This window comes from Carlito syrichta, unplaced genomic scaffold (assembly GCF_000164805.1).
Source record: "Carlito syrichta isolate Samal-C Ts95f unplaced genomic scaffold, Tarsius_syrichta-2.0.1 Scaffold153821, whole genome shotgun sequence".
NCBI lineage: Eukaryota > Metazoa > Chordata > Mammalia > Primates > Tarsiidae > Carlito > Carlito syrichta.
Window position 1 is genome coordinate 20,687 of NW_007097917.1, and position 16,465 is coordinate 37,151.

At 49.8% G+C, this 16,465-nt stretch overlaps 2 protein-coding genes across 2 annotated transcripts in view; one reads left to right on the top strand and one right to left on the bottom strand.

Annotated features, from left to right (window-relative positions):
• Positions 1-7,466, top strand: part of RILPL1 (Rab interacting lysosomal protein like 1) — a 28,057-nt gene extending 20,591 nt beyond the window's left edge. The window contains exon 5 of the mRNA XM_008050838.1: positions 6,990-7,466. Within this exon, the coding sequence (XP_008049029.1) occupies positions 6,990-7,134 (145 nt within the window). The 3' untranslated portion in view covers positions 7,135-7,466. The remainder of the gene's footprint in view (positions 1-6,989) is intronic.
• A 6,509-nt stretch (positions 7,467-13,975) lies between these two features.
• SNRNP35 (small nuclear ribonucleoprotein U11/U12 subunit 35) overlaps positions 13,976-16,465 on the bottom strand; it is an 8,011-nt gene continuing 5,521 nt past the window's right edge. The window contains exon 2 of the mRNA XM_008050839.1: positions 13,976-14,829. Within this exon, the coding sequence (XP_008049030.1) occupies positions 14,086-14,826 (741 nt within the window). The 5' untranslated portion in view covers positions 14,827-14,829 and the 3' untranslated portion in view covers positions 13,976-14,085. The remainder of the gene's footprint in view (positions 14,830-16,465) is intronic.

Genomic DNA, 16,465 nt, shown 5'->3' on the forward strand with positions numbered 1-16,465 from the left:
ATGCCCGGCTTTTTTTTTGATTTATTGTAGAGATGAGGTCTCCCGGCCCGGGCGGGTCTCGACCCCGCGGGCTCAGGCAATCCACTCACCTCAGCCTCCCAAAGGCACGGGATTACAGGCTGAGCCACCGAGCCCGGCTCCGTCTTGGTTCTGGGTAGGGCTCGGTCCCCAAGAAGACTCTTTCCTTGGTTAGGGTTTCTCATCAGTGTCTGCTAGGAAAAGAGACTGGCTTTGCTTAAACTCTGACCTTCCTGCTGGCCCCGCTCCTGTGTGAGATCAGCAGAATCCTTCTTGTGTTTTATAGCTTTTGGGTTAAGCCTTGGGGAAGTTGCTAGAAGCTTCCAGAAATCAATCCCTGCTGGGCTGAGGAGGAGGAGACCAAGAGGCTGGTATTGTGTATCCTTTGTCCATTTAAAAACCAGGCTTTCACTGGGCTTGGTGGCTCAGCCTGTAATCCCGTGCCTTTGGGAGGCTGAGGTGAGTGGATTGCCTGAGCCCGCGGGTTCGAGACCCGCCTGGGCAACTTGGCATGACCTCATCTCTACAATAAATCAAAAATCAGCCAGGCGTGGTAGCGCACGCCTGTAGTTCCGGCTACTCGGAAGGCTGAGGCAGAAGGATCACTGGAGCTCAGCGGGTCGAGGCTGTGGTGGCTGGGAGCGGCCACTGCACTCCAGTCTGGGCAACAGAGTGAGACTCCAACTCAAAAAAAAAACAAAAAACAAAAAAAAAACCAGGCTTTCCATTGGCTGGGCACCGTGGCTCACACCTGTAATCCCAGCACTTTGGGAGGCCAAGGTGAAAGAATTGCATGAACCCACGGGTTCGAGACCAGCCTGGGCAACTTGGCGAGACCTCATCTCTGCAATAAATCAAAAATTTAGCAGGGCATGGTGGGGTGTGCCTGTGGTTCCAGCTACTTGCAAGGCTGAGGTGGAAGGAACGCCGGAACCCAGCAGGTCGAGGCTGCGGTGGCCGTGAGCGTGCCACTGCACTCCAGCTTGGGCGATGGAGTGAGACTTTGACTCAAAAAATAAAAAATAAACATAAAAACCAGGCTTTCCAGCATCTTCCCTCCGAGTGTGCTGCGTTTAGAGCCTCCGGCACCCACGGTCATCTGTAATTCTAAAAACTCCTTCCAAAGCTGGGTGTTCTCACTCTGTCATCTCCAACTCCGGCCCCCTTCCTCTAAACAGACAGCTGTGAGTTCACTTTTGCAAATCTCCTAGTGGGTGAGATCCAGGGCACTTTATCAGAATTAGCCACCAGCTCCTTTCTGCTAGTTCTGCCCACACCTGAATAGCTAAGACAGCTCCCCTTATTTTCCATATTGTTCCAGAAAGGGCTTTGAGGAGGGTCCATTTCAGAGCTCTTCCCCCCTTTCGCTTGGCTCCTGGTTACTCAGCAAGATGTAGAGCTCTGAGCCTGGTAGGGGCAGCAGCTAGAATTAGGGAGCCAGAGAGAGAGAGACAGAGACAGAGGAGGAAGGAGAGAGAGACGGGGTGGAGGGAAGAGAGACAGGGCGGGGGGAGAGAGAGACAGAGAGAATGGAGAGAGACAGAGGGACAGAAAGGAGAGAGACAGAGAGAGGGAAGAGAGACAGAGCAAAGAGAGACAGAGAAAGAAAGGAGAGAAGAGAGAGGCCAGACGCTTACATCCGGGGTGCAGGTGGCCAGCCCTGTGGCAGCCCAGCCTTCTAGGGGGCAACTGGGAGAGCACTGGTACAAAAGGCTTTGGACCAGAAAAGCAGGACACTGGTCGCCTTTGTCCACTTCCACTGCCCACTGGGAGCCTCATCGGGTGGCCCGCATGCCCCGAGGCTGGAGGCGCCTGGACAGGGGCAGCTCCTCCCTGACCAGCGGGGAGTGGCGGTTCACACAGTCTGCTTAGTGCAGCTCCTGGCTGCTTTCCAGCTCAGCTCCTTGCCCTTGATCTGTTTCTCTCTACCCCATTCCACAGCAGTTAAGCAATAACCACCAGGGAGGTTTGAAGGGGATCCACCAGCTTAGAGCACTTGAACGAAGGTATCTTCCACCCTTTCTGACACCCAGAGCTGGTACAATTATCCCCATTTCTCAGATGAAGAAACTGAGGCTTAGAGAAGCCCATTGATTTCATTTAGTGCATACTGCCAAGAAGGCTCGAATCGGGATTTTTTTTTTCTTCGAGTCTTGTGTCATCCAGGCTGGGCTCAAGTAATCCTCCTGCCTCAGCCTCCTGAGTAGCAGGGACTAAAGGTGCATACCACCACATCCGACTAATTTTGAAATTTTTTTGTGGAGTCTGGATCTCGCCGTTGCCAGGCTGGTCTCGAACTCCTGGGCTAAAGCAATCCACTTGCCTCGGACTCCCAAAGTGCTGGGCCTATAGGCGTAAGCCACTGTGGCCAGCCTTGGATTTGTGTCCCCGCCCGGTACCTCTTTTCCTCACTCCATTCCCTGAGCCCCCAGCTGTGGGCTGACTGCCCAGGCCCTTTATCTCTCCAACACACCACGAGTCAGAGACATCAGACTCCACATTTCTGGGCTGAACTCGACAAGGGAACCAGAAACTCCTGCTGCCAGTCCAAACAGTGTGCCCAGAAGATGGTCCAAGAATAGCTTGTGATTGAGCAGCTGCTGGCCAGAGAGGATGGGCTGGCACTGCCCAGGAAGGTCACGAGGAAGTCCTGGAGTGACTTCAGCCTTGTCCCCAGAGAACACGAGGCACTGGCATCCTCGTCTGCATGGTCCCAGTCCCTCTGTCATGGCCCACAGATGCGCACACAGTTGCTTTCTGCAGTGCAGGGGTGAAGGGGCTGATGGGAAGACAGGAAGGCAAGGCAGTGGGGACAGAGGGGACTAGGGAAGTGGTGGATCAGCGCTGGACTCTCAGACCGGAAGGGATGGCTTTGGAGTGGGCAGCCACTCAGATGTCCAACATGGCAGTGACAGTGCATTCTGTCCCCGTCCTCCCACCCACCGCCCCCCTCGCTCCAGCCCAGGAATAGCTTCTTCACGGCCGCCCATTGTGCTGCCTGAAATGCCACTGTTAGAACTTCATTTGGTTTGAATCTTCCAGAAATATCTGGCGGGGAGGGGGCAATTAAAACCAGCAACAGTGTATCCAAGACATACATTTTTGCCGAAACAAGTCAGCCTTTTTTTTTTTTTTTTTTTTTTTTTTTTTTTGAGTTGGAGTCTCACTCTGTCGCCCAGACTAGAGTGCCGTGGCCGCTCCTGGCCACCGCAGTCTCGACCCGCTGGGCTACGGTGATCCTTCCACCTCAGCCTTCCGAGTAGCCGGAACTACAGGCATACGCTACCACACCTGGCTGATTTTTTGATTTATTGTAGAGATGAGGTCTCACTGCCCAGGCGGGTCTCGAACCCGTGGACCCAGGCAATCCACCACTCACCTCACCCTCCCAAAGGCGCGGGATTACAGGCTGAGCCACCGAGCCCGGCTAACAAGTCAGTCTTTGCATGGAGATGGTTGTCCCTCTAGAGGAGGTGGCTTCTGCAGGGCAGCACCTGGAACACTAAGGGCAGGGGGTGTTCAGTGAGCCCAGCAGGACATGCACAGTGACTCGACTGGGACACTCGAGGCCCTTGGTGTGGGTCTGCCTCTGATGTGCCCCAAATGAAGTCCAGCATTCCCAGGGGGGCAAGCGTCTCTCCAGGCCAGTGTCCACCCCGTGTCTGGTGCCAGTTCCTGTGTAATGACTGGATCTTTGCAGGCACCCTGTTTGGGCATCCCGGCAAAGGTGGGTGCAGAACGGTGTGGCCTGGAGCCCTTGGAGAGCTAATTTCGCCTGGTAGCCTGGGGGGATTGGGCCCATTCACCTAGCAGAAGGTGTCCCACCTTCTCCGTGGCATCTGAGTAGCCACCTGGGGGGTTCTGCCAGCTCCCCGCTGTTCTGCGAAGTGCATCAAAGGTGATCCAAGCACCCAGAGAATCCCCAAACTTCATTTGAGACCATTATTACTATTTTGTTCTAGCCAACCTTTAAAAATAAACCATAGCTTTTCAAAATAGGCTTCGGCGACTCAGAGTCTCACCTTCCTTTCCCCTACCCAGCTGAGGGGGAAAGGAGCGTCTGCTCCTGGCTCAGGCCCGTCCAGAGGGCAAAGGAGCATCTTTCCCGATCATGGCATCGTTCCGCTCTGGCTCTCGTCCTGCCTGGCCCCCTCCTCACCTTCTCTCCTGGTTCTCACCTGGCCACCTTGGTGCATGGAGCCCGCAGCCCTAGGCTGTTGGGAAGACCCTGAGAGGGCCCCTAGCAAGGGTGTCACCAGACTCCCAAGCGCGTTTTAGTCCTTACCCACAGAGCCCTGCATGTTCAGCCCGAGAGCCATGCCCTTGTCCCTCGCTGGCTGTCCCATACTGTGTTAGTTTTTTAGGGCTGCTATAAGGAAATCCTACATACTCAGGGGCTTAAACAACAGTCATGTATTGTCTCAGCTCTGAAGGCCAAAAGTCCAAGGTGAAGGTTTGCCAGCAGGGCCAGTTCCTTCCGAGGACTGCAAGGGAGATTCTGTTCCCAGCCTCTCCTCTCTTCTGGTAGTTGATGACAATCTTTGGCGTTCTTGACCTGTGGATACATCACCCCAGTGTCCTCCTCCATGGTCACATGGCCTTCCGCCTGTGCGTCCTTGTCCAGATCTCCCTTTTATAAGGACACTGTGGACTAAGACTCCCCCCTCCAACTCCAGTGTAACCTCATCCTAACCAGTTACATCTGGAAGGACCCCGTTCTAAATCAGGCCCCATCCTGCGGTCCTGGGGTTAGGACGTCCGCATGGGAATCCGGAGGCAGGAGGCCCAACTCAGCCCCCAGCACGGACCATAAGCAAGCCCTCAGCCGGACTGTCTGTGCAGTGTGTTTCTTTCTCACGCCTCGCCTGTTTTTATCTTCTCTGTGTCTATCTGTACTTCTCTAACCAGGATCTTTACAGCCATAATGCCCATGGTAGCAGCTGGACTGATAATAGATGACCCCACACTGCAGCCTGTCCGACGACTTGTTTCCCTTGTAGGCACTGTGTGTGTTTTTGGTTTTGTTTGAGCTGTGTCCTTGGAATGGCTGCTGCGGCTACTGCTGGGGCTGGCCTGTCTTCTTTGGCCACTTGAGCTGCATGGCCGTCACCTGCGTGACTTCCCGTTGGAAGTGGGGTGTCAGGTGTGACTGCCAGTGTGCCACCCACTGTGCTCGGTCTGCACGAGCGAGGCTTTGGGATTCTCAGCTCTGTCACCGATAATTCTTTTTGTCTCTTCTGTTTCTGTCCTAAAACCACCTTGCCCATGATCCAGTAAAGAAGGTCCTTTAAGTGACGGGTCAGTAATCAACGCCCACCCACTGCAATCCCCGAGTGACGCTAACACTGTTTTTGATCTTCACGCCATAGCTTCCTAAACTGCTTTGTTTTGCCAAGCCGTGGTCAGTCACCTGTTTGCTCTCGTTTTAAAAAAAAAAGCAGAAGAGGGGATGGGTGTTTTGATTCTGTCCGTGCCGGGAGCGCTAAGTGGCTTTCCTGCTTACCTGAGTCAGGTAGAGGTGACGTGTAACCGTGATGTGCTGCTGCTGTATTTCTAGCTAGCTAATTGCTCTGATTACCCTGAGGAGAGAACTCACAAACAGCCCCAATGAAAACTGTGCCTTTGATTGCCAGTACACATAGCTTCATAGAGAAGACATCTTAGTTGCTAGGGAGAATTTCACCAGATAAACTTGGCTTGCCTTGGCTTAATGATGAAGGAACGCTTTATTCCTGGTAGAAAGTGATTGTAGGATCCAGTAACCACAGAAGAGTGAAATACTTTTCACCCAGATGTGATTAAAACGAAACTCTGCAGGTTACAGCACTACAGGAAGCTAACAGGCGGACAGAGGGAACCAAAAATAGCTATCTGAAGCTTTGGTTTCTCGGTGACTCATTCCTATTCTTACCTCCCGGGAAACATAACATAGCTATTATATTATATCTCTTACCAAGTTTAGAGCCAAGATTCAAGAGTAAGAATGAACTTGGTGACAATAGAAGGAATCCTGTTAGAGCCTGATAGTGTCGAAGGACAGTTTTAGAAAGAAATCCTCAAGGTAGGCCGACTTCAAGTTCACTGGCCAGGGTCCTTGTCTTAAGCTTACGTGCTCTCAAAGCAGATCTTGTTTTAAATGGGTTACTTGGACAAGCTTTTTGCTTGCGACTTCTACCTTTATCTTTCAGGCATCAGACTGTTCCTTCTGATCAATATGCAGCAGTCACAGCTGTTTTAAAAAGACCTCTTGGTCTGTATAAGCCATTGCTGTTTGACTGGCCTTGTATAAAATTCTATTGTACAATGATAAATTCTAAAGGCTTTCACCATTAAGTCCATTTTTGAAAGTCCAAATTGATATTTCCCAAATTCCATTCACATTCACATAATATTCAGTGTTTATTTAATCAGAGAACCATGTGTGCTCTGATTTACTTAATATATTTTTTAATTCTCTCTTTTTTTAAAAAAGTACTTTAGTCTCATCCTAAGTAGTAATGTCCATGAAATCTGGGCCACAGTTTCCTGGTTGACATTAAGTTCGTACATAGCTATTTAAACTAGAAATACTCATCTGTTTACATCAGAATCATCTCACAGTGAAAGCCACACAGCTCTTAAGTATTCCTTTCTCTGCGTCCTTGGAGTAATTAAGGAAACCCATAATTTTTTTTCAGTAGCTTTTTCTTTCCACTGGGAATGGGAAGAACCCTCAGTCGTGGCTAAGGCAGGTGATACCTATATCACATGAACTTGCATGCGTTGCCCCTGTGTGACCTCCAGGGTACCATGACCAAATAACACACAGAGTCCCTCACTGCTTTCTTAGCATAACCTAAACCCGAACCCCAAAAATTTCTCTCATGCTCCCTTCCGAGCTGGCTGCTGTATGTCCCCGGCCTTGCAAAGACTGTAAAATGCACCGCGGGGGGCCAGCTCTCATTTCTGTTTTTGTCTTTCCTTTCTAAAAGGTTTAGCTTCTTCTCCCGAGATAAGAAGCGCCTGGCCAACACGCAGAGAAATGTGCACATCCACGAGTCATTTGGACAGTGGGCCAACACCCATCGTGATGACGGTTACACGGAGCAAGGACAGGAGGCCCTGCAGCACCTGTGACCTTGGCCTCCTCTGCCCTCCAGCCTGGATGTCTACCGCCAGCGCCTGCAACCAAACCTGCAGCCCAGGGGTCGCTGCCTCCCGCCTCGGGGCAGGTGCTGCCTCAAAACTGACCTCTCAAACTGTCTGCTTTGAGGACGGACGTTGAAAAAACTGATGCCAGATTCTAAAGAAATGTTTATTTATACCCAGGGCTATCACCGTTTGTAATAGATGACTCTGATCCCTTAGGATATATATTTAATAATCCCACAACTGAGGCCAGACTTTTGCGTTAACTTCAGTAACACGAGTTTGTTTAAGCCAAATACATCACTTGCCGCTGTCACTGCCGTTTGACTTGCTTCGTATAAAATTCAACGTGTAAAGGTTTGATTATCACACTTGATACATATCGTGGGAAGCAGGGAAGGGGCAACCCTTCGTTACCTTCATGAAATCGTGATGTTGGTAGCATATTGTGCAGGACACATCCGTGGGACAGACAAGGCCTCACAAGGCCCAGGGAGCTGGCCCAATTCAGATACAAAGCAACAGAAAATACGCGTGATAGTCCTCCCACCCAGAGACTGGACACAATTTTACCAGAGCAGTTGGTGTGTTCCTGATAGCGCCTAGAGCACGGCAGTGTTCAGGGTGGCGTGCCTGGGCCCTGCTGTGAGTTCTGCAGCGCTAACCAAACAAAGTTGCTAAGGATGACATGCTGCGACATTTCTTGTGTGCATTTTTTTCCTTTTAGTATTCACTGTGTCCAATATTAGTTCCCTTCAAAGAAGACAAATATCCCAAAGCAGATTGGGAACCGGTTGTGGGAGCCTGGGCGAGGCGGGATGGCGGGTAGGGGAGATAGCAGAGCAGGGTGCTAGATGAGAAGATGAAGTAGGGACCTCGCGTCTGGCTGACTCGCAGGGCTGCAGCGGCGGATGGAGAACCAGGTGTGCTGCCTGCAGCTGGCGAGCTGGAGGCTTGCCCACGTAACACCGTCTCTCCACCCGTGGGACACCCAGGGTGCCGGGCTGGGAGCTCACAGATTGAGAACCAGCACCTCTTAGCAGCACTCAAGTATGTCTGACAGGCAGGGCCGCTTGCTACACATTCTACTCAAGTTTGCTAAGAAACCATCTGGTGAATTTGCAGGATCTAGAAAAGACTCTGTTTCCAGATTGCTGGGGGGGCGGGAATGATCAGATGGGATAATATTATTACTTTAGAGCAGTGGTTCTCAAACCCGACTGCCTATCAGATTACTAGAATTAGTCTCAAAGACTATAGAAGCTGGTATACAGAGGAATCCCTCTCCCACCTGGTCACCTTTAGTTACCCTCGCTACAGGTCACCAGTGCTGCCAGTTTCTTGGGTATCTTTCCTGAAAGTTTGTTGTTGTTGTTGTTTGGTTGTTTTGGGGGGGGCAGTTTTGAATTGGAGTCTCACTCTATTGTCCAGGCTGGAGTGCAATGGCACTTTCAAGGCCACCACAGCCCAGTCCTGCTGGGCTCATGTGATCCTTCTGCCTCAGCCTTCCAAGTAGCTAGAACCACAGGCATGCACCACCATGCCCGGCTAATTTTTGATTTTTCTTTTTTTTTTTTTTTTTTGAGTTGGAGTCTCACTCGGTCGCCCAGACTGGAGTGCAGTGACTGCTCCCGGCCACCACAGCCTCGACCTGCTGGGCTCCGGCGATCCTTCCGCCTCAGCCTTCCAAGTAGCCGGAATTACAGGCGCGCACTACCACGCCTGGCTAATTTTTTTATTTTATTGTAGAGATGAGGTCTCGCCAAGTTGCCCAGGTGGGTCTCGAACCCGTGGACTCAGGCAATCCGCTCACCTCAGCCTCCCAAAGGTGCGGGATTACAGGTTGAGCCACCGAGCCCAGCTTAATTTTTGATTTATTGTAGAGACGAGGTCTCGCCATGTTGCTCAGGCTGGTCTTGAACCCCTGGGCTCAGGCAATCCTCTCGCCTCCACCTCCCAAAGTGCTAGGATTACACACTGAAAGTTCATACACCCAATTATGTTTAAACACATACACGTGCATGTACCTTTTTTTTATTTTTGAGTGGGAGTCTCACTCTGTTACCCAGGCTGAAGGGCAGTGGCGCTGATGGCCACCGCAGCCTCTACCTACTGGGCTCAGGTGATCCTTTCACCTCAGCCTTCCAAGTAGCTGGAACCACAGGCATGTGCCACCACACCCGGCTAATTTTTTGATTTATTGTAGAGACTAGGTCTCGCCATGTTGCTCAGGCTGGTCCCGAACCCCTGAGCTCAGGTAATCCTCTTGGCTCTGCCTCCCAAAGTGCTGGGATTACAGGTTTGAGCCATGCCCGGGTCTTTCTTTTCTTTTTTTTTTTTTAAGAGACAGGGTCTCACTTTGTAGCTCAGGCTAGAGTGCAGTGGTATGATCTTACCTCACAGCAGCCTTGATCTCCTGAGCTTAAGCAATCCTCCCATATCGGCCCCACAAAGCACTGGGATTACAGGTGTGAACCACTGCACCCAGACTCTTCATTTTTTTATATAAATAGGATTATACAAGCCGGGCTGGGCTCAGCCTGTATCCCGCGCCTTTGGGAGGCTGAGGTGAGTGGATTGCCTGAGCCTGCGGGTTCGAGACCCGACTGGGCAACTTGGCGAGACCTCATCTCTACAATAAATCAAAAAATCAGCCGGGCGTGGTAGCGCATGCCTGTAATTCCGGCTACATGGAACGCTGAGGCGGAAGGATCGCTGGAGCCCAGCAGGTCGAGGCTGCGGTGGCCGGGAGCGGCCACTGCACTCCAGTCTGGGCGACAGAGTGCGACTCCAACTCAAACAAAAAAACAAAAACAAATTCACTGAAGCCGAACTCAGCCTCTGACAATGCTAGCTGGTGCACGGATGCCAAAGGGTTCCTAGGACACTCACCTAGTGGGAGAAACCTGTACTACAAGGGACCCACCCTCCAAAAGATAATTCCAGGGTTTTTTCTGGACCCCTCCTTTTGTGTCTGTGTGTGTGCTTGTATACATATATATATCACATACATGTTGTTCTGAACCTTTCTTTTTTTCACTTAAAATATCCTAGCAATAACGCTATATCAGTCCTTAAGATAGTGGTTCTCAACCCAGGGTGATTGTGTCCCCAGGAGACATTTGGCAGTCTGGAAAAATTTTTGGTTACAACTGGAAGGGAAAAGGAGAGACTGTCACCTACTGGTTAAAGGCCAAGTCAGGTGCTAAACACCCTCAATGCCCAGGCAGCCCCACAACCAACAATTGAGTCTTACAGCCAACCTCAAATGGCAGCAGTGCTGAGGCAAAGGAATCTGGTCTGTCCTACAGCTTGTATCGTCTATGAATGTTTATCCAGGCCCCCCTGATGGACAGGTAACTTCCTTTCACTCCTTTACTCTCAAAAACAGTGTTGCACACTTTCCCACACATGCAGCAATCTGCAGAGTACACAAGAAGAATGGGGGGACATATACCTTTGTCCAGTTGATGGCCACTGCCCAAGTCCCTACCAGGGGAACTGTACCACCAGGGCCTGCTGGGTGCAGTGGCTCATGTCGATAATCTCAGCACTTTGAGAGGCTGAGGTGAGAGGATTGCCTGAGCCCACGGGTTTGAGACCAGCCTGGGCAACTTGGCAAGACCTCACCTCTACAATAAATTAAAAAAAAAAAAATTAGCTGAGCATAGTGGCACATACCTGTAGTTCCAGCTACTTGTAAGGCTGAGGCAGAAGGATCACCTGAGCCCAGCAAGTCAAGGCTGCAGTGGCCATGAGCGTGCCACTGCACTCCAGCCTGAGAAACAGAGTGAGACTCCAACTCAAAAAAAAGGGCCCATAAGACATTGAGTCCAAATGTCCAGAGTTGGCATCCGAATGTGCATTTTTTAATCCATCCATGTTCTCACACTCAGAGGTGCCAGCTGTGTAAACACTGCAGCCGGATCTGTTCTCTCTCCTGATATCTCCCCACAATGCTTCCCTGATGCAGGGCAATCCTTTAGCTAAAGGACCTATGACTCTGGCCCATGACACACTTCTGGTGCCATAAAAGGGGACACTTCGTGAATGAAATGTTCGTAAAACCAGAAAGGTGTTGTTTCTACAAGGTTCTTTTCTGGACTTGGGAGGCAGTAAACTTTTGTACTGGAAATTTACAAAGGAAAGGGCATATTTTTCTAAAATTGTTCTAACAGCTGACAGTAATTCAAGACTCAGCAGGATTGTCCAGCTCCCGGTGTAACACTGCGTGACTCATACTCCCAGACAAAAGCCTAGTAATGAATGTGTGAGTCTTGGCACTAAATCACTTATTCTGCACAAAACATCTTGAATTTTAAGAATGTGAACTTTCAAAGATACAGCCATTGATACAAATGCTAACTGACCCTTTTAAAAAATCATGACCAGTGTGGTGCTTATTCAGAGACCTCAAACGTCAAGGTCAGCAGGTCCAGCTCTTGAGCAAACCAGGGGCCAATCAAGAGGGAAGGGAGAAATCAATTCATCAAAACCAGCTGAGATTCCTCCACAGATGCTGGCACTGCCTCCTCTTTGTTTTCAACTCACTCCCACTTCACCTTTCCAAAGGGGTGGAAAGACCTCCAGAGATCACAGCCCTGCAACTTGGGTTTGTAATTGTAAATGTCAGCCAGAGAAAGAAAAAAGACAGTCAGCATTTCGAGCAGGAGTGGAGTTACATTTGTTCACGAGCTGCTAGTTGCTGACCCAGATGTTCAGGCTGGCTTCTGGTAGTGAGTCTCTGGACATCCCTCTTGGATTCACTTTTCTATCCCATTTGTTATTTCCATTCAGTAAACATGGGCTGCAGATGTGAAGATGGAAAAGGTGGGACTCATTCGGATGAGATTGGGGTGCCCCCCACCTCCCGGCAGGAGTCACAGGGTAGTGCGATTATGTCACCTCTTTTTTGCCACATGATCATTTCAATAGATGGGAGAAAATCAGATTCTCCACTACCAAATGATCATTTCAATAGAAGGGAGAAAATCAGATTCCCCACTACCAAATTCAATGGAAATACTGGCTCCTTAACAAATGCTCTCTGTACAGATGCCTATTAATAACCTGTCCTAGCCGGGCTCAGTGGCTCAGCCTGTAATCCCGCACCTTTGGGAAGCTGAAATGAGTGGATTGCCTGAGCCTGCGGGTTCGAGACCTGCCTGGGCAACTTGGCGAGACCTCATCTCTACAATAAATCAAAAATTAACCGGGCGTGGTACGCATGCCTGTAGTTCCAGCTACTTGGAAGGCTGAGGTGGAAGGATCGCTGGAGTCCAGCAGGTCGAGGCTGCGGTGGCCGGGAGCGGCCACTGCACTCCAGTCTGGGCGACAGAGTGAGACTCCAACTCAAAAAAATAAATAAATAAAAATAATTTAAAAAATAACCTGTCCTTAAGGCCGGGCATGGTGGCTCAAGCCTGTAATCCCAACACTTTGGGAGGCCGAGGCGAGAGGACTGCCTGAGCCCAGGGGTTCGAGACCAGCCTGGGCAACTTGGCGAGACCTCATCTCTACAATAAATATAAAAATAAGGGTAACCCCTTTGGATCCCCTCTCACTGTGGGAGCTTCTGTCCTCTCGGTAAATAATCTTTCTTTCTTTTTTTTTTTTTTTTTTGATCTTACAAATGTTAGGCTGATTTATAAGTGCTGCTCTGGGCTGTTACACAGTTTGTTTACAATAAGGAGTTATCTAACTCTGAACATACCGTACATGGCAATTAGAAGTCGTCAAGGCAAGAGGAAACCACAACCAATACAAAATACAGAACAGGGAGGGAAATGGAGGGGAGAAAGATAGAGTTGGTTTCTTATTTGTCAAAGGAAAAGATAACTCCTCAGCAGTCTGAACAAAGGAAAGGGATACTTGGCACTGGGAGAAAAGACACCAGGATAAAAATTACATGTGTTGTGACTCCAGCTGTCCCCAATCCCCTAAGAGCAGAGAAGGACAGTTGAGGCAAACAAGCAATTCTGTAAAAATTACTTAGAAACCCTACAAATCTGATTAGAATCTAAACTTCTATTTTGCTTTAAAAATTTTTTTAATATATCAAAAGGCCTGCTTTAGTGACATGCTATTCCTACCAGAAAATAACCCCAATACCCCCTCTGTCAGTAACATGCTCAAGTTGACCAGCCAATTCTTATTTCTAAACCCTTGTGTGAGGACAAGTATATGTGCCTTTTATACCAAGGCCACAGGGATCAAGTGACTGTTAGTCACAAGTGTCACCTGGTAACTAGCCAGTGTCCACTACCTCTGTTGGTTGGGCAGGGCAGACAAACCCCAAGGTGGTAATGAGGGAATGAGCCCCAAATCACCAGCTTACCAAGAACCACTTGCCCCCACCCCCTACTCAAAAGAAGATACTCATTTCTACAGACTATCTGTTCAAGGTTGGCTCCCTGTGACCTAATAGTTTTCTCCTTTAGAAACACAAACATAATCCATACAACCATATGTAATTTTTTTGTTTTTACATTTAAATATAAAAATACTACTCTGCTTTGTGTGATATTGGAGGACCGAGCACTAAGAACTTTTTCTTCTTTAAGGTAGGGAGCTCCATCCATGTATGCACTGAGCTTTGTATTTAGGCCTTGAGCTCCAGCAAAAGAAGCCCAACAGAGACCAAGGGTATTTTCTCCCCTGATCCAAGCTGGGCATGGTAGCATGCCACTGCACTGCAGCCTGGGTGACAGAGTGAGGCTTCAACTAAAAAAAAAAAAATAATAACCTGTCCTTGTGATGAGGATGATAAATTCGTAATGTCGACTTGAACCTAGGTTCCAGAATGGAGAGAAAACGGTTCTAAACCCCATTATAACCATTAAGTTTTATTCAACCATCAGACTTAACACTGCATAGAGACATTACCCTCTGCTTTTACATGCGCTGGATCGTCGTCACCGCGGGGTTGCTGCTGGGCCTCTACTTGCTCCTGTCCCTCTTCTCCCTCCCCTTGGCCCTATCATCTCTGAAGTCCCTGTCTCTTTCCCAGTCATTTTCGGGCCACGCCCTGGCCGGCTCCCTTTCTTGCCATCTCTTCTCCCGGCCCCTGTCATGGTCTCGGTCCCTTGTCCTCGAGTCCCAGTGCCTTTCTCGGGATCGAGATCGCTCCCTCCGTTCCCTTTTCCCCTCTCTATAAAAGTCACTCTTGACAACCGGCAAGTTAATAGGTTTTCGAAAAGGCCGATCCCGTCCCCCAAATCTCAGTTGTCCAGATTCCTTTTTCCCCCCGAGACCACCTCCAAGTCGCCGAGGGATCCACCCTTTGAGAGTTCTTTCCAGCTCGTAGTCCACAAATATCTCATGCTGGTCAATGACCAGGCCATCTGCATCTCGGTAAGCTTTGATCACAGCCCGCTCCTCTTTGTATTCTATGAAGGCGTAGCCCTTTGAAAAGCCCGTGACCAAGTCCCTCACCAGCCGAAGTCGCCGGATGTCACCATAGCGGGAAAAGACTTCCTTTAATTTGTCCTCCTTGGTCTGCAAATTTAGTCTTGCCACAAACAGGGTGAGGAGGGGGTCTCCTGTGACGCCTTTGTTGGGGACATAGCGTGCCAGCATTGCCCTCCAGACGGCACGATCGTGTGGGTCTTCGTCGGTGCCATCAATACTGCCTGCTTTGAGTGGGTCATACTCCTTGGCGATGGGCATCCAATCGTTCATGTTCTAAGAATGATAACAGCAAGGATGTATGGAGCGTCTGTGTGAGCCACGTGACAACCCCATGAAGCAGGTACTGTGAGTCACCCCTTCCTGAAGATCCCAAGGTCTCAGGCTTCCCAGCTAGTAAGTGGGGGAGATGGTATCAGAGCCAGGCAGTTGGGCTCTGGGGAAGCCCTTACCTACCCCCCATGTGCCCTCTCAGGAAAGAGGGCAGCACACTTGGGTTTCATTCACACATGCACTACCCGGCTTAGCCAAGGTAGGGTGTTTACCAACTAACTACATTATAACATGGCAACATGGATCAAAATCCAGGCTGACCTTTCAGAGACTTTAAAATAGCTGGGCGTGGTGGCTCACGCCTGTAGTCCCTGCACTTTGGGAGGCAGAGGCGCGAGAATTGCCTGAGCCCGCGGGTTCAAGATTCATCCGGGCAACTTGGTGAAACTTCGTCTCTTCAATACATTTTTAAAAATTAGCCAGGCGTGGTAGCATACCCCTGTAGTTCTAGCTACTTGGAAGGCTGAGGCAGAAAGACTGCCAGAGCCCAGCAGGTTGAGGCTGTGGTGGCCAGGAATGTGCCACTGCACTCTAACCTGGGTGACAGAGTGAGATTCCAACTCGAAAAACAAACAAACAAAAAAAAACAGCTATAAGGGAAAATCGTGATTTGAATGCAGCATTTTGCAGTAAACAGACCAAAACTAAGGTGACCCAGCAGCAGGTGCTTTGGATCAAAAGAAATCTGGGCTTTCTTCTCAACTCCCTGTAGCTGATAAGCCCTTTACATCTTGGAGCACAAGAAGTTACTGCAATGGTAATTTTCGCCCAGCAAGCACACTCCAGTTGTCATTCCTTCTGATCCGTAATAATTAATTCATGTGAATCTTTGCTGGAATAATAAAGGACGCACACTGTGGTTGTCATTCATTCTGATACATGATAATTAATTCATGTGAGTCTTTGCTGGAATAATACAGCGCTTGCTACCATTTCAGACCCAGCTAATGCTCATATGATCAACTCTAGAAATTTAGAATCATCCGGGCTCGGTGGCTCAGCCTGTAATCCTGCGCCTTGGGAGGCTGAGGTGAGTGGCTTGCCTGAGCCCGGGGGTTCGAGATCCGCCTGGGCAAGTTGGCGAGACCTCATCTCTACCATAAATCAAAAAATTAGCTGGGTGTGGTAGCGCGTGCCTGTAATTCCGGCTACTTGGAAGGTAGAGGCGGAAGGATCGCCGGAGCCCAGCGGGTCGAGGCTGAGGTGGCCAGGGGCGTGCCTCTGGACTCCAGCCTGGGCGACAGAGTGAGACTCCAACTCAAAAAAAAAGAATCGATGCTGAAATGTTACTTAAAAACCAGGGCTCTGTGAAATATACAGCATCTCTCCATAACACTTTCTTTCTTTCTTTCTTTCTTTCTTTCTTTCTTTCTTTTTTAGTTGGAGTCTCACTCTGTCGCCCAGACTGGAGTCCAGAGGCACGCCCCTGGCCACCTCAGCCTCGACCCGCTGGGCTCTGGCGATCCTTCCGCCTCAGCCTTCCGAGTAGCTGGAACTACAGGCACGCACCACCATGCCTGGATTATTTTTTGATTTATTGTAGAGATGAGGTCTCACCAAGTTGCCCAGGCGGGTCTCG